This window comes from Hemitrygon akajei, chromosome 3 (genome assembly GCF_048418815.1).
Source record: "Hemitrygon akajei chromosome 3, sHemAka1.3, whole genome shotgun sequence".
Taxonomy (NCBI): Eukaryota; Metazoa; Chordata; class Chondrichthyes; order Myliobatiformes; family Dasyatidae; genus Hemitrygon; species Hemitrygon akajei.
The window spans coordinates 95,556,633-95,580,953 of NC_133126.1; the positions used below are offsets into that span (position 1 = coordinate 95,556,633).

The 24,321-nt window shown below is 50.7% G+C and overlaps 1 protein-coding gene across 1 annotated transcript in view; it reads right to left on the reverse strand.

Annotated features, from left to right (window-relative positions):
- The window catches only part of sptbn5 (spectrin, beta, non-erythrocytic 5), a 282,529-nt gene that overhangs the window by 24,788 nt on the left and 233,420 nt on the right, over positions 1–24,321 (reverse strand). The window contains exons 55-62 of the mRNA XM_073040383.1: positions 23,939–24,151; positions 22,702–22,898; positions 17,344–17,548; positions 16,272–16,466; positions 11,470–11,625; positions 4,719–4,936; positions 1,164–1,353; positions 557–733 (exon numbers count right to left, since the gene is read on the reverse strand). Of these exons, the coding sequence (XP_072896484.1) occupies positions 557–733; positions 1,164–1,353; positions 4,719–4,936; positions 11,470–11,625; positions 16,272–16,466; positions 17,344–17,548; positions 22,702–22,898; positions 23,939–24,151 (1,551 nt within the window). The remainder of the gene's footprint in view (positions 1–556; positions 734–1,163; positions 1,354–4,718; positions 4,937–11,469; positions 11,626–16,271; positions 16,467–17,343; positions 17,549–22,701; positions 22,899–23,938; positions 24,152–24,321) is intronic.

Consider the following 24,321-nt stretch of genomic DNA (forward strand, 5'->3'; position numbering starts at 1 on the left):
TCCGAGACACTGGCCAGCGTTGAACCAGGGCCAGTGGTGCTCCGAGACACTGGCCAGCGTTGAACCAGGGCCAGTGGTGCTCCGAGACACTGGCCAGCGTTGAACCAGGGCCAGTGGTGCTCCGAGACACTGGCCAGCGTTGAACCAGGGCCAGTGGTGCTCCGAGACACTGGCCAGCATTGAACCAGGGCCAGTGATGCTCCAAGTTAGCTGACCCACTGTGCACTTGCAGTCTTTGACAGAACCTTCTTTTATGAAGCCTATACTTTTCAACTGTACTTTTCTCCTTATTCTGAACACCTCCTGGATTGCCCTTGGAATTTACAATATATTTATAACCTACCTGGTTCCTCACACACACCTCGCCTACTTCAAAATTTACAATCTCTCTCTCTTATGACTCCTTTCAGTTTTTTCTTTACTGGAGAAAAGATAGTGTATTGCAAGGAATGGAGGGTTCTGATTCTGGTATCGCAGGCAACCATTTCTCAGTGGAAACCATCGTTCAGGGAAATCAGCAACAGCCAATTCGGCCCTGCTCTCTGTTCATCCTTACCCCAAAGTTGTTGCCGGATATAAGCCCTTCTTTGGAGCCCAGCCACGCAGCCATTAACTCGAGCTCCCTGAGCTGTGCCTGTTTCCACAATTCCTCCTCATACAGGGCTTCTTGTATCTCCCACTTCTTCATCACCTGGTTCATCTGCTCAGACATTTCATTCAACTTCTCATCGACCTGATGAAGAAAAGACGCAACCTATTGATTACTCATTGAGGTACAGAGTGGACCAGGCCCTCCGAGCCAAACCGCATCGCAACCCTGGATTTAACCAGCCTAGCCTAATTACAGGACAATTTTCAATGGCCAATTAACTATTAACTGGTGTGTCTTTGGACTGTGGGAGGAAACCGTAGCACCTGGAGGAGACTCATGCATTACACGAGGGGGACGTACAGGCTCCGTACAGATGACTTTGGAATTGAACCCAAACTCTGACGGCTGAGCTGTAATAGTGTCGCACTAACTGTTACACCACTGCGATGCTCCGCTTAGAGCTAATAGTCTAATGCAGTTCTGGCAGTATACAGGGAACGTGTTACAGTTCGGGTGGAACAAGTCTCCTGCTGGCGGAGAGAGGACATGCAGGGCCCTCAAAGCCTTTTACCTCTTTCGACAGGATGTGTCTGTTCTCCCTCAGCTCAGTTCCGGTTGTTAGCAGCTCCTCATACTTGGCTTTCTGTTTGTCGATCTCTCGCTTGTACTCCCTGTGACGTTTGTAGAGCTGATCAGCACTCACAGATCCCCTGGCCTGCTCTTCTGTGTCCAGCAGAGTGTCCATCTCATTCACCCAGGACCTGAATAAAGGAATAAGCTTTCATTGTGGCTTTTATGGTAAAGGAAGTACCCACATCACAGTGGCCATATGGTCCTTATAGTCTAACTGCTTTCTAGACCCTGTTCTAGATTCCACAGCCTACAGAAACCTCTCTGCACCCAGCTGGCTGAACTCCTTGTGAAGGAAAGGCAGCAAACAGTGGAACAATGGGAATATTTGACGAGTGGGCAGCTGGGCTCAGCTACTGTGTCTGTAGATGCAAGCTGGCCATCCTTTTCATTTGCTGCTGCCTCTCACTGTTAAACATGGTGGCTATTTGGTTAGGCTGGCATCTCCGGTTTTTGCCCTCTCACCCATAAAGCAGGACTTGTTTCCACAAAGTCTTTCCAACTGTTCCATGATCTTCTCTTTCTTTCTCTTCCTTCTGGATCTTGTCCACAACTCTCTCCGTTTTCCCTTCCACTCACAATGCTGATGTTTCAATTCCATTATCAGAACATTACCACCATCTCCCAATCTGTGCTTATGTCACATCTCTCTTGATCCCAGTCCGTCACCTGATCTCTCCACCTCTCAAGCTACTCTTTCCCTCAGGTTACATCTCCATCCCACTCTCTTACAGATGTTTTGTTTTTGATGAGGGGATTGAACTGGCTGTATAATCAAAGAAAGATTTTCAACAAGAGGTTATAGTGCCTGGATTGCTAAATGCTCTCCTCATACAGAATTTATGAAAAATGAATTTATACTCAGGACATTTCAAAACACTTTGTAGTCCGTGAAGTCAATTTGAAGTGCAGTCAGTATGAAATCCATAAACCAGTGTGCATGACAAGGTTCCATAAAGAGCTGTCAGTCTGTTTAAATGTTTAGATTTTGCCACTCTGCTTCCCTTAATGCAGGATATCTCTGTGGGCCGACGTGGACTTGGTTTAACCTCATTCAGAAGATTGTATCTGTTACACTGCAACATTGCTTCGGTCTGGCTGCACTGTGTCCTCTGGGCAGGATCAAGGTCTCAGCCCCTACCTCAGAGATAAGAGCTGTGTCATTAAGGTGTGGTTTTCACAATGTCAATAGGAAGGATGACTGTTAAAATTGGTTTGGGTAAACCAGTACAGCTGAAAAAAACATTAATTTAAACATCAATCTGTGAAAACTTAAACGGTACCTGAACAGAATTATTAGCTCGCTATGGTAAGGTTTAAAGATATTAAAGAGGTCCCAGAAGGATTTTCCAAGTTAGGTGTATGTTCAAGAAGCATAAATCAAAATTGCCACAAGTGAAGTAAATGGAGTGCGGGACAATCCCTCACGATTGAGGATGGCTTGGTTCCACTGTGCTCTTGTGGTTTCTTGGGTGTGCACACCACTGACTCCCACAGGTGGGACAGGTGGGATAGGAGGAGTCCAGTGGGATAGGAGATGCCTAGTGGGACAGGTGGGACAGGAGATGCCTAGTGGGACAGGAGATGTCTAGTGGGACAGGTGGGATAGGAGATGTCTAGTGGGACAGGAGGGACAGGAGATGTCTAGTGGGACAGGTGGGATAGGAGATGTCTAGTGGGACAGGTGGGACGGGAGATGTCTAGTGGGACAGGTGGGACAGGAGATGTCTAGTGGGACAGGTGGGATGGGAGGAGCCCAATGGGACAGGTGGGATGGGAGATGTCTAGTGGGACATGTGGGACAGGAGATGCCTAGTGGGACAGGTGGGACAGGAGGTGTCTAGTGGGACAGGTGGGACAGGGGATGTCTAGTGGGACAGGTGGGATGGGAGATGTCTAGTGGGACAGGTGGGATGGGAGATGTCTAGTGGGACAGGTGGGACAGGGGATGTCTAGTGGGACAGGTGGGATGGGAGATGTCTAGTGGGACAGGTGGGACAGGGGATGTCTAGTGGGACAGGTGGGATGGGAGATGTCTAGTGGGACAGGAGGGATGGGAGATGTCTAGTGGGACAGGTGGGATGGGAGATGTCTAGTGGGACAGGTGGGACAGGGGATGTCTAGTGGGACAGGTGGGATGTGAGATGTCTAGTGGGACAGGAGGGATGGGAGATGTCTAGTGGGACAGGTGGGATGGGAGATGTCTAGTGGGACAGGTGGGACAGGGGATGTCTAGTGGGACAGGTGGGACGGGAGATGTCTAGTGGGACAGGTGGGATAGGAGATGTCAGTGGGACAGGTGGGACAGGAGATGTCTAGTGGGACAGGTGGGACAGGAGATGTCTAGTGGGACAGGTGGGATGGGAGATGTCTAGTGGGACAGGTGGGACAGGAGGTGCCCAGTGGGACAGGTGAGGTCAGTGGGACAGGAGGAGCCCAGTGGGACAGGCGATACCTAGTGGGACAGGTGATGCCCTGTGGGACAGGAGATGCCCTGTGGGGCAGTAAGTGTCAGTGGGACAGGTGGGACAGGAGATGCCCAGTGGGACAGGCGATACCTAGTGGGACAGGCGATACCTAGTGGGGCAGGTGGTGCCCAGTGGGACAGGTGGGACAGGAGATGTCTAGTGGGACAGGTGGGATGGGAGATGTCTAGTGGGACAGGTGGTGCCCAGTGGGACAGGTGAGGTCAGTGAGACAGGAGGTGCCCAGTGGGACAAGAGGAGCCCAGTGGGACAGGCAATACTTAGTGGGACAGGTGATGCCCTGTGGGGCAGGAGATGCCCTGTGGGACAGGAGATGCCCTGTGGGGCAGTAAGTGTCAGTGGGACAGGTGGGACAGGAGATGCCCAGTGGGACAGGTGAGTGGGTAGCCTGTGTACCATTTACCATCCGACTTCCTTTTAACCCCATTTGTTATTTTCCAGCTCAGGTGAGCAGCTTGCTGTGCTTTTCGTAGTGAGTCTTGTGGTGCAGAATGTTCTAAACTCAACCAGATACATCATGGCCCCAACCTCTCTAGAATCAAACACAACTTTAAGAGGCTGTGCCTCAGGAAGGTGGCATCAGTCATGAAGGACTCTCACCAGCTGGGACATGCCCTATTCTCATTCCTACCATCAGGGAAGAGGCACAGGAGCCTGAAGACCCACACTCAATGATCCCGGAACAGCTTCTCTGCCACCAGATTTCTGAATGGCGTATCTCGTTATTCCTTTTGTTCTCCACTATTCAGTTTTAATTTTTGGTAATCTTACGTCTTTAGTTGCTGCAAAGCAATACATTTTAAGCCATTTAAGTCAGTGATAATAAATCTGATTCTGATTAGATCACCATTAATTATACAGAATGGTAAGTAAAGTTAATTTGTCTATTAATGCTTCAGCCTCTTGTGTCCTTTCCATGTAATCTCTAGCAAATCCCTTGGATTCTGGTCAACCTCTCACTCAGTACATTGATGACGCTACATGAAGAGTTACTGCACCCCACAACCTACATGAAAACCCGGCAGTCGCTGACATAAGCCTGGATTTGCTCAGCTTCGATCAGCTTCTCCTTCCACTCCCTGGCTTTCTGATGGAGGTTACTCCAGGATATGGCCACCTCTTCCAGGCGCTCTTGCAGGTTCTCCTGGATGTGTGGGTGTATCTGAGCCAACTTCCTGGCTTCCTCGCCAATTCGTTCAACTTCACCTCTTATAGCTTCCAGCTCCCTCTGGAAAAAGAACAAGATCATCAGGAAAAATTGCATTCACATCCAACAGAAGTCCTCACACAAAAAAACATGGACAAAGATAATCCTCTGAATAACCTCACCGGACAATCCATCCTGGGGCATCTTAATTAATGCATTTTGCAAATCTAAATATGTAATGATAAAGCCCATATCATTCTGATTTCATAAATAACCTGATAATAAAGCCGGTACCTTACCAATAACACTGGTACTTTAAGTATTGAGAAGACTGAAGTCACATCAGTAATTGTTTCAGGTCAGTTTCCTAGCCAACAAAGTAAACCCACTTCCTTACTGAACAAAACTGTTTATGATCTATTTGACCCTGAGATAATCTTCCATCCCGGTCACCCACTTCCATAATATTCCCCATCTCACCCACATTACTCTTTGACTGAGACAGAGAAAGGATGGTAGGTTGAAGGAGTCATGATGGACAAGCGAGATGGAACATTTAGTCAAGAGGAATAAGGAAGCTTGGTCATGGTTTAGGACGCAAAAATCAGTCAGGGCTCTTGAGAGTTACAAGGCAGCCAAGAAGGAGCTTAAGAAGGGAGTTGGGAGAGCTAGAAGATGACATGAGAAGACCTTGGTGAGTAGGATTTGGAAAAGCCCCAAGGCATTCTACATGCATGTAAGGAACAGAAGAATGATGGAACAGAGTAACGGTAAGACTACTCAGGGTTAATGAGGAAAATGTATGCCTGCAGTTGGAGGAGGTAGGGGAGGTCCTTAATAAATATTTCACCTCAGAGATCTCCTGGGAAAGGTACTTTGAAGAATGTGAGGTCAATGTCGAGGTTAAGAAAGAGTCAGTGTTGGAGCTTGTGAAAAACATTGGGATAGATAAATCACCAGGGTTGGGCGATGTATCCCTGGTTACGACAGAAAGTGAAGGAGGAGATTGCTGGGGTGTTGATATGATCCTTGTATCCTCCCTGGCCACAGGAGTAGTACCAGAGGATTGCTATGTTGCTAAGGAAAGGTAATAGGGTTAATCCTGGGGATTACAGGCCAGTGAAATTTATATCAATGGTAGACAAACCTATGGGGAAAGTTCTTAGGGAGAAATTCATGTGCATTTGGAGAAGCATAGTCTTATTAGGGATAGTCAACATGGCTTTGTGAGGGGCAGATCATGCCTCATGAGCCTGGTCGAGGAGGTGACAGAAGAAATTGATGAAGGTAGAGCAGTGCATGTGCTGCATAAGGATTTTAGTAAGGTGTTTGGCAAAGTTCCCCAGGGAAGGTTCACCCTGAAAGTCCTGAGGCATGAGGACCATGGAAATTTGGCTGCGTGGATTCCCTTTCCTCAGCTCCATCATCTCCGCTGCGTATGTTCCCGGGAAGAGGCTTTCCTTTACGGCACATCAGTGGTGTCCTTTTTCTTCAAAGAACAGGGTTTTCCTTCCTCCACCATTGATGCTGCCCTCACCCGCATCTCCTCCATTTCCAACACCGAACACTTCCTTACCTCACCTCACTCTCCACCCTCTGAAGGTATCACTGCCTCTATGATTCCCTTGTCCTTTCATCCCTGCCCACTAATCTCCCTCCTGGCACAGCCTGAAACCATCAGAAGTGCTACACTTGCTCATCTACCTCCATTCAGGGCCCCAAACAATCTCTCCAGGTGGCCGAATTGTACTTCCTATTCCCATTCCCATTCTGCAATGTCAGTCCACGGCCTTCTCCTTTGCCACGTGAAGCCGCTCTCAGTTTGGAGGAGTGACACTTCATATTCTGTCTAGGTAGCCTCTAACCTGATGGTCTGAATAAATTTCTCCAAATTCTAGTGATTTTTTCCCCTAACCCTTCCCATTTCTTCATCACACTGGCCCCTTACGTCTTCTCATCTGCCTATTACCTCCCACTGGTGCCCCTCCTCCTTCCCTTTCTCCTGTGATTCACTCTCCTCCCCAATCAGATTCCTTCTTCTCCAGCCCTTTGCCTTTTCCACATATTATCTCCTGAATTCTTACATTGCCCACCTCCCCCACCAACCAGGCTTCACCTCTCACCTTCTAGAGTCTACCTCCTCCCACCTTCTAGAGTACACCTTCCCTCACATTCTAGAGTCCACCTCCCCCACCAACCAGGCTTCACCTCTCACCTTCTAGAGTCTACCTCCTCCCACCTTCTAGAGTCCACCTCCTCCCACCTTCTAGAGTACACCTTTCCTCACATTCTAGAGTCCACCTCCCCCACCTTCTAGAGTCCACCTCCCCCCACCTTCTAGAGTACACCTCCCCTCACATTTTAGAGTCCACCTCCCCCTTCTAGAGTCCACCTCCCCCCCAACTTCTAGAGTCCACCTCTTCCCACATTCTAGAGTACACCTTCCCTCACATTCTAGAGTCCACCTCCCCCACCTTCTAGAGTACACCTCCCCATACATTCTAGAGTCCACCTCCACCAACCTTCTAGAGTACACCTCCCTCCATCCTTTTAGATTCCACCTCCCCTTCTAGATTCTACCTCCCCCACCTCCCCCCACCTTCTAGAGTCCACCTTCCCCCACCTTCTAGAGTACACCTCTCCTCCACCTTCTAGAGTCCACCTCTCCCCACCTTCTAGAGTCCACCTCCCCCCACTCTTCTAGATTCCACCTTCCCCCACATTCTAGTCCACCTCCCTCCATCCTTTTAGATTCCACCTCCCCCCACCTTCTAGAGTCCACCTCCCCCACCCTTCTAGTCCACCTCCCCCCACCTTCTAGAGTCCACCTCCCCCCACCCTTCTAGTCCACCTCCCCCACCCTTCTAGAGTCCACCTCCACCCACCTTCTAGAATCCACCTCCCCCCACCTTCTAGAGTCCACCTCCCCCACTCTTCTAGATTCCACCTCCCCCCACCTTCTAGAGTCCACCTCCCCCCACCTTCTAGAGTCCACCTCCACCCACCTTCTAGAATCCACCTCCCCCCACCTTCTAGAATCCACCTCCCCCCACCTTCTAGAGTCCACCTCCCCCACTCTTCTAGATTCCACCTCCCCCCACCTTCTAGAGTCCACCTCCCCCACCCTTCTAGTCCACCTCCCCCCACCTTCTAGAGTCCACCTCCCCCCACCCTTCTAGTCCACCTCCCCCACCCTTCTAGAGTCCACCTCCACCCACCTTCTAGAATCCACCTCCCCCCACCTTCTAGAATCCACCTCCCCCCACCTTCTAGAGTCCACCTCCCCCACTCTTCTAGATTCCACCTCCCCCCACCTTCTAGTCCACCTCCCCCCACCTTCTAGAATCCACCTCCCCCCACCTTCTAGATTCCACCTCCCCCCACCTTCTAGAGTCCACCTCCCCCCACCTTCTAGAGTCCACCTCCCCCCACTCTTCTAGATACCACCTTCCCCCACATTCTAGTCCACCTCCCTCCATCCTTTTAGATTCCACCTCCCCCCACCTTCTAGAGTCCACCTCCCCCACCCTTCTAGTCCACCTCCCCCCACCTTCTAGAGTCCACCTCCCCCCACCCTTCTAGTCCACCTCCCCCACCCTTCTAGAGTCCACCTCCACCCACCTTCTAGAGTCCACCTCCCCCCACCTTCTAGAGTCCACCTCCCCCCACCTTCTAGAGTCCACCTCCACCAATCTTCTAGAATCCACCTCCCCCCACCTTCTAGAGTCCACCTCCACCAATCTTCTAGAATCCACCTCCCCCCACCTTCTAGAGTCCACCTCCCCCCACCTTCTAGAATCCACCTCCCCCCACCTTCTAGAATCCACCTCCTCCCACCTTCTAGAATCCACCTCCCCCCACCTTCTAGAATCCACCTCCCCCCACCTTCTAGAGTCCACCTCCACCCACCTTCTAGAATCCACCTCCCCCCACCTTCTAGAATCCACCTCCCCCCACCTTCTAGAGTCCACCTCCCCCACTCTTCTAGATTCCACCTCCCCCCACCTTCTAGAGTCCACCTCCCCCACCCTTCTAGTCCACCTCCCCCCACCTTCTAGAGTCCACCTCCCCCCACCCTTCTAGTCCACCTCCCCCACCCTTCTAGAGTCCACCTCCACCCACCTTCTAGAATCCACCTCCCCCCACCTTCTAGAATCCACCTCCCCCCACCTTCTAGAGTCCACCTCCCCCCACCTTCTAGATTCCACCTCCCCCCACCTTCTAGAGTCCACCTCCCCCCACTCTTCTAGATTCCACCTCCCCCCACCTTCTAGAGTCCACCTCCCCCCACCTTCTAGAATCCACCTCCCCCCACCTTCTAGATTCCACCTCCCCCCACCTTCTAGAGTCCACCTCCCCCCACCTTCTAGAGTCCACCTCCCCCCACTCTTCTAGATTCCACCTTCCCCCACATTCTAGTCCACCTCCCTCCATCCTTTTAGATTCCACCTCCCCCCACCTTCTAGAGTCCACCTCCCCCACCCTTCTAGTCCACCTCCCCCCACCTTCTAGAGTCCACCTCCCCCCACCCTTCTAGTCCACCTCCCCCACCCTTCTAGAGTCCACCTCCACCCACCTTCTAGAGTCCACCTCCCCCCACCTTCTAGAGTCCACCTCCCCCCACCTTCTAGAGTCCACCTCCACCAATCTTCTAGAATCCACCTCCCCCCACCTTCTAGAGTCCACCTCCACCAATCTTCTAGAATCCACCTCCCCCCACCTTCTAGAGTCCACCTCCCCCCACCTTCTAGAATCCACCTCCCCCCACCTTCTAGAATCCACCTCCTCCCACCTTCTAGAATCCACCTCCCCCCACCTTCTAGAGTCCACCTCCACCCACCTTCTAGAATCCACCTCCCCCCACCTTCTAGAATCCACCTCCCCCCACCTTCTAGAGTCCACCTCCACCAATCTTCTAGAGTCTACCTCCTCCCACCTTCTACAGTCCACCTCCACCCACCTTCTAGAATCCACCTCCCCCCCACCTTCTAGAATCCACCTCCCCCCCACCTTCTAGAATCCACCTCCCCCCACCTTCTAGTCCACCTCCACCAATCTTCTAGAATCCACCTCCCCCCACCTTCTAGAGTCCACCTCCACCAATCTTCTAGAATCCACCTCCCCCCCCACCTTCTAGAGTCCACCTCCCCCCACCTTCTAGAATCCACCTCCCCCCACCTTCTAGAATCCACCTCCTCCCACCTTCTAGAATCCACCTCCCCCCACCTTCTAGAGTCCACCTCCACCCACCTTCTAGAATCCACCTCCCCCCACCTTCTAGAATCCACCTCCCCCCACCTTCTAGAGTCCACCTCCTCCCACCTTCTAGAGTCCACCTCCACCAACCTTCTAGAGTACACCTCCCCTCACATTCTAGTGTCCACCTCTCCCCTACATTCTAGAGTCCACCTCTCCTCATCTTCTTACTCTTTCTGCTTCTCCCATCCTTTCCAGTCCTGTTGAAAGTGTCTTGGTGGAAATGTTGGAAATTCATTTCCAGATGCTGCCTGACCTGCTGAGTTCTGTGTGTGTGTTACAGGGATTCGGGATTGACAGAGCACAGTAGGCAGGGTATGGTAGCCGATGAAGCATATTTTGCCTGGAGGTCAGTAGCTGCTGGTATTCCACGGGAATCTGTTCTCGGACCCCTGCCCTTTGTGATTTCCATAAATGACTTGGATGAGGAAGTAGGTGTGTAGAAGAAGCAGAGGCTGGTGGTGTGGAAGGTTTGCCAGAGGTTAATATGCGATGCAGACAGGATAAGAGCTAAGCAGGGAAGTGGTCGATGTCGCTCCAGCTGGAAAATTCGTTTGTGAATACAGTTTGGAAGATCGAACTTGAAAGAGGAGTACATAACAGGGTTCTTGGCTGTGTGGAGTGACCGAGGGGGGATCGCTGAAATGTGCTGTGTATGTTGAAAGGTGGTTAAGAAAGCCTTCACCAGTCAGGGGACTGAGTTGCAGAAGCACAAGGTGATATTGCTGCTCTATAAAAGCCGGGCACTGCTGGCTGGGGCTGGCGGTAGAGGCCAATAGAATCGGGACATTTAAAAGACTCCTGGATAGGCACGTGGAAGTAAGTAAAATAGAGGGTTATGGGCTGTGTAGGACAGAAGGAGTAGACTGACTGTGGAGTAGTTTATAGAGGTAGGCACAACACCGTGGGCTGAAGGGCTCGTACTGTTCTATGCTCTAGACTATTATACTCCTCTCTCAGCTGGCTTCACACTTTCCAGACATGAGCAGAACAGGAACATTGCTGACTTTTCACATTTAAGTGGAATGAGGCAAACTTGAAGAGTTAAAAAAACACAGGAGTTACTTGACCGTGTTTGTGAATTCTGACACCAGTATGTCCAGGAAGTAACCTGGACAAGATATACTAGTTTAGTAGAAATTATTGAACCAGAATCAATTATAATCCTAAAGATAGAATATCCTTTAGCTAAGAATGGTCACAAATTATGTTTGAGTTCAGTCAGGAACTGAGATCAGAGCCGACTGGATTTTAATTTAGGCCAGGCGTTTTTCAATACTGCTGCATTGCCCGCTGAGAGACACGTCAATGATTAAACAGGCCCGCCACTGCACACTCTAGTCCATTGCCCTCCTTACCTCCACACCTTCATGTTGTCGTAGCAACATTTGTACACAATTCAAATCGTGACCGAGGTCGTCGGTGCCCAACGTGCTGTCCTTCTCCTGGATCCAGGCCTTCAGATCAGACACATCATAGTCGAACTGGTGAACTTGGTGTGCTGCTCTCAGATTCTGGAGAAAGGTGACACAGCCAGTTAGAATTGCAGCCCTGCCCTCCCCACCCAGGTGGGGAGCACTACCACTCACTTAACAACTGTGAGGTCTGCTCTCCTCACATCTCATAATCCTCCTCCCCCTCGGGTGGGCGTCATTCCAGAGAAAATTCTTAGTTTCTTGGGTCCCCGGCAGTCACGTAAAACGCGCCCCCCCCCCACACCGTTTGTTCAGCTGATCAGAGAGGTGTGGGGGGATGAGAACGCAACAGGTCCAAGATATCTGTCTCACAGGAATATTCTCACCACCTTCAACAAGCTGGACAAGAAGGGAAGGGCACAGCTGACTTCAGCTTTTGTCCTGTCTAATTTACCTACTTTTCAATGACTTGTGTGGTTTCTTTCCTCAAACCCTATTTGCATTCAGAATCATCACCTCTCACTCCTACTATGGGCAAGCCAGCTCTGAATCTAAACTTGCAATTCACCCTGGACCCCAAGCATTTAACCTTCTGAACTGACTTACCATGAGGAACCTTGTCAAATACCTTACTAAAGTCCATATAGATAACGTCCACTGCCTTACCTTCTTCGAGGTCCTGTGTTCCTCCGCAAGAAAACTGATAAAGCTTGTAAGGCATAACCTACCGTGCACAAGACAAGCTCCCTGTCTCTATGCAGGCCATTTCTTTCCAAATGCGTATAAATCCTATTCCTAAGTATGGTCTCCAGTTGTTTCCCTGTCGTGGGTGTGAGGCTCGCTGGCCTGTAATTACCTGGATTATCCCTATTTTCCTTCTTGAAAAAAGGCACACATCATTTGCTACCCTCCAGTCCCTGAGGACCTAGCCTGTTGCTAGTGAGAATGTGAAGACCTTTGTCAAAGCCTCACTTGCTTCTTTCGATATTCTGGGATGTGTACCACCTGGCCCTGGGGACTTATCCACCTTAAAGCTTTTCAGAAGATCCAGCACTATGTCCTCTATAATCTCAAAATGCCTCAATGTATTAGCATGCTCCACTCTGTCTTCACTGTCCTTCAAATCCTTCTCCTTAGTAACTCCTGATACAGAGCACTCAGTATCATTTAATTTAATTTATCAGTCAATTGTAAAAGAAGAAACAGCGGCACGTTTGGATAGCGGTAACAGGATCGGTTCGAGTCAGCATGGATTTACGAAGGGGAAATCATGCTTGACTAATCTTCTGGAATTTTTTGAGGATGTAACTATGAAAATGGACAAGGGAGAGCCAGTGGATGTAGTGTACCTGGACTTTCAGAAAGCCTTTGATAAGGTCCCACATAGGAGATTAGTGGGCAAAATTAGAGCACACGGTATTGGGGGTAGGGTACTAACATGGATAGAAAATTGGTTGGCAGACAGGAAACAAAGAGTAGGGATTAACGAGTCCTTTTCAGAATGGCAGGCAGTGACTGGTGGGGTACCGCAAGGCTCGGTGCTGGGACCGCAGCTGTTTACAATATACATTAATGATTTAGATGAAGGGATTAAAAGTAACATTAGCAAATTTGCAGATGCCACAAAGCTGGGTGGCAGTGTGAAATATGAGGAGGATGTTATGAGAATGCAGGGTGACTTGGACAGATTGGGTGAGTGGCAGATGCAGTTTAATGTGGATAAATGTGAGGTTATCCACTTTGGTGGCAAGAACAGGAAGGCAGATTACTATCTGAATGGTGTCAAGTTAGGAAAAGGGGAAGTACAACGAGATCTAGGTGTTCTTGTTCATCAGTCACTGAAAGTAAGCATGCAGGTACAGCAGGCAGTGAAGAAAGCTAATGGCAAGTTGGCCTTCATAACAAGAGGAATTGAGTATAGGAGTAAAGAGGTCCTTCTGCAGTTGTACAGGGCTCTGGTGAGACCACACCTGGAGTATTGTGTTCAGTTTTGGTCTCCAAATTTGAGGAAGGACATTCTTGCTATTGAGGGAGTGCAGCGTAGGTTCACGAGATTAATTCCTGGGATGACGGGACTGTCATATGTTGAAAGATTGGAGCGAATGGGCTTGTATACACTGGAATTTAGAAGGATGAGAGGGGATCTGACTGAAACATGTAAGATTATTAAGGGATTGGACACGCTAGAGGCAGGAAACATGTTCCCGATGTTGGGGGAGTCCAGAACCAGAGGCCGCAGTTTAAGAATAAGGGGTAGGCTATTTAGAACAGAGTTCAGGAAGAACTTTTTCACCCAGAGAGTTGTGGATCTATGGAATGCTCTGCCCCAGGAGGCAGTGGAAGCCAATTCTCTGGATGCTTTCAAGAAAGAGTTAGATAGAGCAATTAAAGATAGCGGAGTCAAGGGATACGGGGTACTGATTGTGGATGATCAGCCATGATCACATTGAATGGCGGTGTTGGCTCGAAGGGCCGAATGGCCTACTCCTGCACCTATTGTCTATTGTCTATTGTATCTCAGCCACTTCCTCTGGCTCCAAGTGCATATTTTCTCCTTTACCCTTGAATGGGCCTATCCGTTCCTTAATTATCTCTTTTTACTTAATGTAACTGTAAAACGTCTTGGAATTCTTCCTGATCCTGCTCACTAAGGACATATCCTGGTTCCACTAATAGCCTGCTTGAGAAGTGTCCGGCTATCTTGATATGCCACAGGGGTCAAGACTGATTTTAGCTTCCTGAAACCTGCGTGTGTTTTATTTTTCTTCCTGATTATTGGGTCATCAGAGCTTCTCCCACCTTACCGTCTCCTCACTGGAACATGCTGGTCCTGAACTCAGATCAGCTGGTCTTTACACAACTCTCACAAAAGGCAATTACAGACTAAATAGGAATCACTCGACAGCCGTGGCTGGGCTTTCACAAGTGGACATTGGGGTAGCATAAGTGGCAATAGTCCCTCATGCCTGAATGTGCTCAATGCCTTTAGCTGGGTTTGATAGGGAGACTCACTCACACAGGCCACCACTGCATGCTCCTGTAATTTCAGTCACTCAGGCCGATGTCCCAGAGGGAGAATCTGTAAAAGGCGCCTAGTCCAGGCGGCGTATGTGGGTGAATTGTAAAGATCTGTGCAGACAAACTGGCTGGAAATTTCCAGACGGGTGCTATCTCTCACTTCTGTGACCTGCGCTTCCCACCTGCTTCAGAAAGACATATTGCACTGGTGCCCAAGGAGAGTATGGTTACCGTCCAGTAGCATTCACATCAAGTGTCTTGAAGAGGTGGGTTACAACATGAATCCTGCCTCAGAAATTAGGTAGCGCAGTGTGGAGTTCTTCAGATTCAGAGTATTTGATACTGGTGGCACCAACACGCAGTTACAGTCGCCTTGTTCATGGGATGATAAGCTGAATAGCTGGAGGATTGATTTGCTATGGTAACTAGGATGATGAGTAGTTAAAATGCCTTCTTATTTACCCACACTAAAGGTGTCCAATTCTGTAAAATTTGTATTTATTTATTGAGATACAGCACAGAACTGACCCTCCTGGCTCTTTGGTCTGTGCCGCTCAGCCTAATCATGGGTCAGTTTGCCATGGTCTTCCTGCGGGAGGAAACTGGAGCACCTGGAGGAAACCCACGCGGTCACGGGGACCACACATCGGCAGGAATGGAACCCGGTCACTGGTACCGTGAAGTGTTGTGCCAGCCAGTTAGTGGAGAAAACGGCTAAAGTAACCTTTCTAAAAGGCGTACAATCGCACACCTCTAATTCTTGCTGCAGCTGTAGGAGGAAGTGCCGGAGGACTGGGACCAAAATGCAAAGCACTAAATATGCTACAATTCCTAAAAAAAAGAAAATATTAATAAAGCTCAGCAGGTCAAGTATCAATGGAGAGGGAAATAAAGTTAACTTTTCAGGCTGAATGATCACCAAGCTGAAATTAACTCTGCTTCTCTTTCTACAGAGGCTGACTGATCAGCTGTCACCAGCATTTACTGCTTTTATTTCCAGTGTAAGGAAGTTCACACACAGTTTGCTTTTCTTTGCAGTACAAGTTTGCTGAATGAGTGGTGGAGTTGAGTTCTGTCTCTACCAAAGGAGGTGTAAGGCGCTCCTTCCCTCCGCTAACCTGCAGGTCACCCTTGGGCAAGGTGTAGCACCTGCTAGGCCCCCATTCAGGGTCACGTGAAGCCCTGAGAGTAGGTGGTGGATGGTCGTGTGAGCAGCTGGTGCATATCACAAGTCCTGGTTATGTGACCACCGACGCCAGGCAGGCAGTCTCTGAAGAGTATTGATAAGGGCTGGGATCACCCCTCTTGTAAAGACACTGCCCAGTAGAAGGCAATGGCAAGCCACATGTGTAGAAACATTTTCCAAGAACAATCATGGTCAAAGACAAGGCACATAATAGTGATGAAATATCTCTGATCTGGCTGTGGCATAATCTGTTATTTATAGAGGATGAATATCTCTCGGTGAAGCAGGAGTAGAGTTTCAATATGAGGGTAACTGTCACTGGGCAGGAGTATGAGGGGAGGTTAATGCAAGTGGAAAGTGTTAGTAATTGTGGTTGGGATAACCTGTCTTGTACAGACACTGCCCAGAAGACACACTCATTCACAAAGGTAATGGACAACCACACATACCCGGACACACTCACGCACCCCGGATGGTCAGACACACACAGCTTCGCATTATTACCAGGATCGTAAAGAGACACACACACAGAGTACCTCACCTCTCCCCGAATTCTGACCGCTTGCTGTAGGTTGTCCCACTGTTGATTAATCCGGTTGGCCTGATCCATCACCTGCTCCATAAAGCTGTGGGTCTGCCTCTTGAGTGATTTGACCAGCTCGTGGAAAGCAGATATTTTATTCTGGCCCAGGCTACTCAGCTCTTGCTCCAAGTGCTCAAACTTCTTCTGCAGTATCTGAGAAGGGGGGAAACCCGGAGAGGTCAGACAGCCGAGGCACTGCGCTCTACTACCACGCTTCGGTCTGCGGCTCAGATTCCCAGCGCCAGTCCGTCCGACAGCACACCATGGAGAAGGCAAATCACTGCGTCACACGCTTCAGGCAGAGAACCTCACGCTGAACTGAGGGGAGCAAGAGGCTCCGCGATTCCTATCCCCCATTCAGACCTTCAATAACCCTCATTCCTGCTGAATGCTCCCCACAACCCCTAACTCTGCCCAGTATTGTCTGTAGAGACCCAGGCCGTTCCGTGGCCCCAGTACATTCGTGTCATAGATTCTCCTGCTAACCTGTAGGTGTTTGGAACGTGGGAGGGGGCTGTAGGTCCCGGAGTCACTGTGAGAACGTGCAAACTCCTTACAGGCAGTGCTGGCATTGAACCCGGGAATCTGACCGCTATGTTACTGAGCACCACCCCCTCCAAAACTTCGATCTTTGTGTCTCAGCTCTCCCCCACATGAACCTCTACCTAGTCCTGCATCGCTCCCCCCTGTAGACCCGCTAGCCTCCATCCTTGAATCAGCGTCTCTGCCTAACTCTTTCCCCTAGCATCCATATGCAGGGTCCTGCCCTGAACCCACACCCATCTCCTTCCTCTACGTCCATGTCTGCCGCACCACACTCCACACCCCACCTCAGTCCAGAGCCCAGTGCCGACCCACTCACCCACCCCTCGGTTCTGCAGATCATGTCCACTGTCACCCAGAGAGGGAAACCCAGATCCCCAGGGGTCATGGACATTCTGCAGAGGAGTTGAGAATGATGCTGTACCAATGTAAATATTAACCCTCACATGAATCAGGCTGTAGGGTCTGAAAATACTCTCATTCCTACCTCCACATCTTCCAGATCCTGGCCATAGTCGTCTGAGTCAGCCAAGCGCTGCTTGCTGGAGAGCCACGAGGCTGTTTCCTGCACCTCCTGTTCAAACTGATAGAGCTGGTACCGATGCAAAAGCCTTTTCCGAAGTTTTCCAGCCAAAAGCAGGAGCGTCTCATACGCACTCTCCGCATCCTGGAGCCGTTTCATTATGGTGTGTCTGCAGGCAGATGAGAGTACTTTCAATACCAGCTGGGGAACCTCACCACCCAGTACAGTGCAGAAAATACCACACTGCACACTGTGGCACACCCCGTTACACTACAAAACCACACTGCACACTGTGGCACACCCCATTACACTACAAAACCACACTGCACACTGTGGCACACCCCGTTACACTATTGAACCACTCTGCACACTGTGGCACACCCCGTTACACTACCGAACCACACTGCACACTGTGGCACACCCCGTTACACTACAGAACCACACTGCACACTGTGGCACACCCCGTTACTCTACAGAACCACACTGCACACTGTGGCACACCCCGTTACACTACAGAACCACACTGCACACTGTGGCACACCCCGTTACACTACAGAACCACACTGCACACTGTGGCACACCCCATTACACTACAGAACCACACTGCACACTGTGGCACACCCCGTTACACTACAGAACCACACTGCACACTGTGGCACACCCCGTTACTCTACAGAACCACACTGCACACTGTGGCACACCCCGTTACACTACAGAACCACACTGCACACTGTGGCACACCCCGTTACACTACAGAACCACACTGCACACTGTGGCACACCCCATTACTCTACAAAACCACACTGCACACTGTGGCACACCCCGTTACACTACAGAACCACACTGCACACTGTGGCACACCCCATTACTCTACAAAACCACACTGCACACTGTGGCACACCCCGTTACACTACAGAACCACACTGCACACTGTGGCACACCCCGTTACTCTACAGAACCACACTGCACACTGTGGCACACCCCGTTACACTACAGAACCACACTGCACACTGTGGCACACCCCGTTACACTACAGAACCACACTGCACACTGTGGCACACCCCATTACTCTACAAAACCACACTGCACACTGTGGCACACCCCGTTACACTACCGAACCACACTGCACACTGTGGCACACCCCGTTACACTACCGAACCACACTGCACACTGTGGCACACCCCGTTACACTACAGAACCACACTGCACACTGTGGCACACCCCGTTACACTACAGAACCACACTGCACACTGTGGCATACCGCGTTACACTACAGAACCACACTGCACACTGTGGCACACCCCGTTACACTACAGAACCACGCTGCACACTGTGGCACACCCCGTTACACTACAGAACCACACTGCACACTGTGGCACACCCCGTTACACTACAAAACCGCGCTGCACACTGTGGCACACCCCGTTACACTACCGAACCACTCTGCACACTGTGGCACACCCCGTTACACTACAAAACCGCGCTGCACACTGTGGCACACCCCGTTACACTACCGAACCACTCTGCACACTGTGGCACACCCCGTTACACTACAGAACCAAACTGCACACTGTGGCACACCCCGTTACTCTACAGAACCACACTGCACACTGTGGCACACCCCGTTACACTACAAAACCGCGCTGCACACTGTGGCACACCCCGTTACACTACCGAACCACTCTGCACACTGTGGCACACCCCGTTACACTACAGAACCAAACTGCACACTGTGGCACACCCCGTTACACTACCGAACCACACTGCACACTGTGGCACACCCCGTTACACTACAGAACCACACTGCACACTGTGGCACACCCCGTTACTCTACAGAACCACACTGCACACTGTGGCACACCCCGTTACACTACAGAACCACACTGCACACTGTGGCACACCCCGTTACACTACAGAACCACACTGCACACTGTGGCACACCCCATTACACTACAGAACCACACTGCACACTGTGGCACACCCCGTTACACTACAGAACCACACTGCACACTGTGGCTCACCCCGTTACTCTACAGAACCACACTGCACACTGTGGCACACCCCGTTACACTACAGAACTACACTGCACACTGTGGCACACCCCGTTACACTACAGAACCACACTGCACACTGTGGCACACCCCATTACTCTACAAAACCACACTGCACACTGTGGCACACCCCGTTACACTACAGAACCACACTGCACACTGTGGCACACCCCATTACTCTACAAAACCACACTGCACACTGTGGCACACCCCGTTACACTACAGAACCACACTGCACACTGTGGCACACCCCGTTACTCTACAGAACCACACTGCACACTGTGGCACACCCCGTTACACTACAGAACCACACTGCACACTGTGGCACACCCCGTTACACTACAGAACCACACTGCACACTGTGGCACACCCCATTACTCTACAAAACCACACTGCACACTGTGGCACACCCCGTTACACTACCGAACCACACTGCACACTGTGGCACACCCCGTTACACTACCGAACCACACTGCACACTGTGGCACACCCCGTTACACTACAGAACCACACTGCACACTGTGGCACACCCCGTTACACTACAGAACCACACTGCACACTGTGGCATACCGCGTTACACTACAGAACCACACTGCACACTGTGGCACACCCCGTTACACTACAGAACCACGCTGCACACTGTGGCACACCCCGTTACACTACAGAACCACACTGCACACTGTGGCACACCCCGTTACACTACAAAACCGCGCTGCACACTGTGGCACACCCCGTTACACTACCGAACCACTCTGCACACTGTGGCACACCCCGTTACACTACAAAACCGCGCTGCACACTGTGGCACACCCCGTTACACTACCGAACCACTCTGCACACTGTGGCACACCCCGTTACACTACAGAACCAAACTGCACACTGTGGCACACCCCGTTACTCTACAGAACCACACTGCACACTGTGGCACACCCCGTTACACTACAAAACCGCGCTGCACACTGTGGCACACCCCGTTACACTACCGAACCACTCTGCACACTGTGGCACACCCCGTTACACTACAGAACCAAACTGCACACTGTGGCACACCCCGTTACACTACAGAACCACACTGCACACTGTGGCACACCCCGTTACACTACAGAACCACACTGCACACTGTGGCACACCCCGTTACACTACAGAACCACACTGCACACTGTGGCACACCCCGTTACACTACAGAACCACACTGCACACTGTGGCACACCCCGTTACTCTACAGAACCACACTGCACACTGTGGCACACCCCGTTACTCTACAGAACCGCACTGCACACTGTGGCACACCCCATTACACTACAAAACCACACTGCACACTGTGGCACACCCCGTTACACTACAGAACCACTCTGCACACTGTGGCACACCCCGTTACTCTACAGAACCACACTGCACACTGTGGCACACCCCATTACTCTACAGAACCACACTGCACACTGTGGCACACCCCGTTACACTACCGAACCACACTGCACACTGTGGCACACCCCGTTACACTACAGAACCACACTGCACACTGTGGCACACCCCGTTACACTACAGAACCACTCTGCACACTGTGGCACACCCCGTTACACTACAGAACCACACTGCACACTGTGGCACACCCCGTTACTCTACAGAACCACACTGCACACTGTGGCACACCCCGTTACTCTACAGAACCACACTGCACACTGTGGCACACCCCGTTACTCTACAGAACCACACTGCACACTGTGGCACACCCCGTTACTCTACAGAACCACACTGCACACTGTGGCACACCCCGTTACACTACAGAACCACACTGCACACTGTGGCACACCCCGTTACACTACCGAACCACTCTGCACACTGTGGCACACCCCGTTACACTACAGAACCACACTGCACACTGTGGCACACCCCGTTACACTACAGAACCACACTGCACACTGTGGCACACCCCGTTACACTACAGAACCACACTGCACACTGTGGCACACCCCGTTACACTACCGAACCACACTGCACACTGTGGCACACCCCGTTACACTACAGAACCACACTGCACACTGTGGCACACCCCGTTACACTACCGAACCACTCTGCACACTGTGGCACACCCCGTTACACTACCGAACCACTCTGCACACTGTGGCACACCCCGTTACACTACAGAACCACACTGCACACTGTGGCACACCCCGTTACACTACAGAACCACACTGCACACTGTGGCACACCCCGTTACACTACCGAACCACTCTGCACACTGTGGCACACCCCGTTACTCTACAGAACCACACTGCACACTGTGGCACACCCCGTTACTCTACAGAACCACACTGCACACTGTGGCACACCCCGTTACACTACAGAACCACACTGCACACTGTGGCACACCCCGTTACTCTACAGAACCACACTGCACACTGTGGCACACCCCGTTACTCTACAGAACCACACTGCACACTGTGGCACACCCCGTTACACTACAGAACCACACTGCACACTGTGGCACACCCCGTTACTCTACAGAACCACACTGCACACTGTGGCACACCCCGTTACTCTACAGAACCACACTGCACACTGCAGTACTCCCTGTGATTTCCTTTCCAGCACATTCCCAACACAATCCACACTCTGTCACTCCCACCGTCAGGCTATCTAACACGCAAGAGCCTCGTCCCCATGATCTTTCCTCTTCTCTTTACTTCTCCTGCAGAGCAATGATAAAAGGCCTCACTGAATTTTTATTTAGGGCAGCTCGGTGGTGTCGAGGTTAGCACAACACTACTACAGTGCCAGCGACCCGGGTTCAGTTCCCCCCACTGCCTGAACATTCTCCCCGTGACCACGAGGGTTTATCCGGGAATCTCCCGTTCCCTGCCTCATTCTACAGGCTAGTCACATGGTGTAACTGGGCAGTGCTGCCTCGTTGGGTCGCAAAGGGCTGTTACTGTGCTGTTCTTGATATAAGTAAAATCAACAGCTGAGGCAATGGAGACCACGGATACTGCAGAACCTCTGAGAGTCGAGCAGCATCTGTTGGGGGGCTGGGAGGAATTGTGTGCAGATGTAGGTGGGAATAATGCAGAGATGATAACTGTAATACGCTGAATGAAAGGACAACACCTTCAAACCCTTGGATCTAGTCAGTATTTGGGGTGAGGCTCAGGGAATACAGTAGATCAGACAGGGAGAGACGGATCCTTTCCCTCACAGCTGCCACATGATGCGAAGAGTGGATTGTTTGCTGTGTTTTAGGTTCCTCTGGCTTGCCGTGGCTGTAGGGTTCTACCTGTCAGGGTGGTTCATGCTGGTCAGATTATTCCCCGTTTCCTTCAGTTTGAACATTATGGACTTGTAGCCGACCAGGTCCACGTCTACGTTTTCCAGCTTCTTCAGCAGCATCTGCGTAGTGTTCTCGTCCTTCCCGTAGTCCGTACTCTCCAGCTGCGGTCTCTTCTCTTCCATCCATAACTCCGCTTCCGACAGCTGTGGTGGGCAGAGAACACTGAGAGTGTTATACTGACCACGACCACCAACATCACCGTTCACTTTCCCCCGCCACTCCAAATGTGGCCGAACCAAACGCCTTATGCAACTGAAACATTATTTCCTGACGTTTATGCTCAAATGCTCTGACCTTCCCTTCATTTGACTGGGGATAAAACTTGGGGAGTCATGTTGCAGTCGTAAAGACTTTGATGAGGCCACGTTTGGAGCATTGTGCACAGCTCTGGTTGTCCCATTACAGGAAGGAAGTTGAGATTCACCAGGATGTTATCTCGATTGGAGTGTTTTAGTATCAGCAAAGGTTGGACAAACTTTGATTGTTTTCTCTGGGGTGACCTGATAACAGCTGATGAAATTATGACAGGGGTGGATAGGGTAGACTGTCTTTTTTCCCAGGGTGTCCCACCTCTGCTTCAAGGTGAGAAGGGGAAATTTTAAAGGAGAGTTGGGAGGCAAGTGTTTTAGTCGGAGAGTTGTAGAGAGCTGGAATGCACTGCCAGTGGAGGCAGTGAAAGTAGATATCATAGTAATGTTTCTGACACATTTAGAAAAATACGTGATCAGTCAAAAGTAGAGGAAATCAGACTGCAAGTGGGCTAGTTTGGACTGATGCCGTGTCTTGCACAGACATTGTGGGCTAAAGGGCATATTCCAGTAATATTGTAGTATATTCTATCAAGGAAACTCAGAGTTTGGCAGTGTGTGGGTCAGATCCATATCTGGCTGAGAGTACCACACAGACACAACAAGCTGACTGAGGACATATCCTTCAAACGCTTGGACCAAGTCAACATTGTGTCTGGAGTGGGAAGTGACAGGGAGGTACAGGGAGCTCAATAGATCAGAATGGGCCATTTCAGTCACCATTGCTGAAGAGCTGATTGGATCACGGATGTCACATGGTCACAACCTGCTGCCATGTCATTGGATAGTGGCAAGATTACTCAGCTGATTATTGTTCGTCATGGCCATTGGAGAGAGAGGGGGTGAGCTTCTCTCTCCCATAACTGAGCACTCACCTCGGAGAAGAAGAGTTGTGCTGCATACGCCTCGTTCAGCAACTTGCTCCTCTTCTCTGCTTCTTCTTTCAGCGTCTCCACAGCATCCTTCAACTCCCACAGCCTCTTCGAAATCTCTCGCGAGGCAAAATGCCCACTCTTTGCAAGATTTTGTCCCGTTTCCAGCACGTCGTTGATCAGGGAATCATGGCAGCTGATCTCGCTCTGCAGAGCCTAGTTAGTGGAGGAGATTCCAACAAAGCCGTTACTTCTCAAACAAGAAATTAGAGAGTGAACAACTGCATCTAAAAGGAAGAAACAGGTCATTTACATTCTCAGGCACCCTAAAGCTCTGCAAAGTAAATGACTGATACCTGAGCTAAAGCCACTGCTCTGAGATAGCT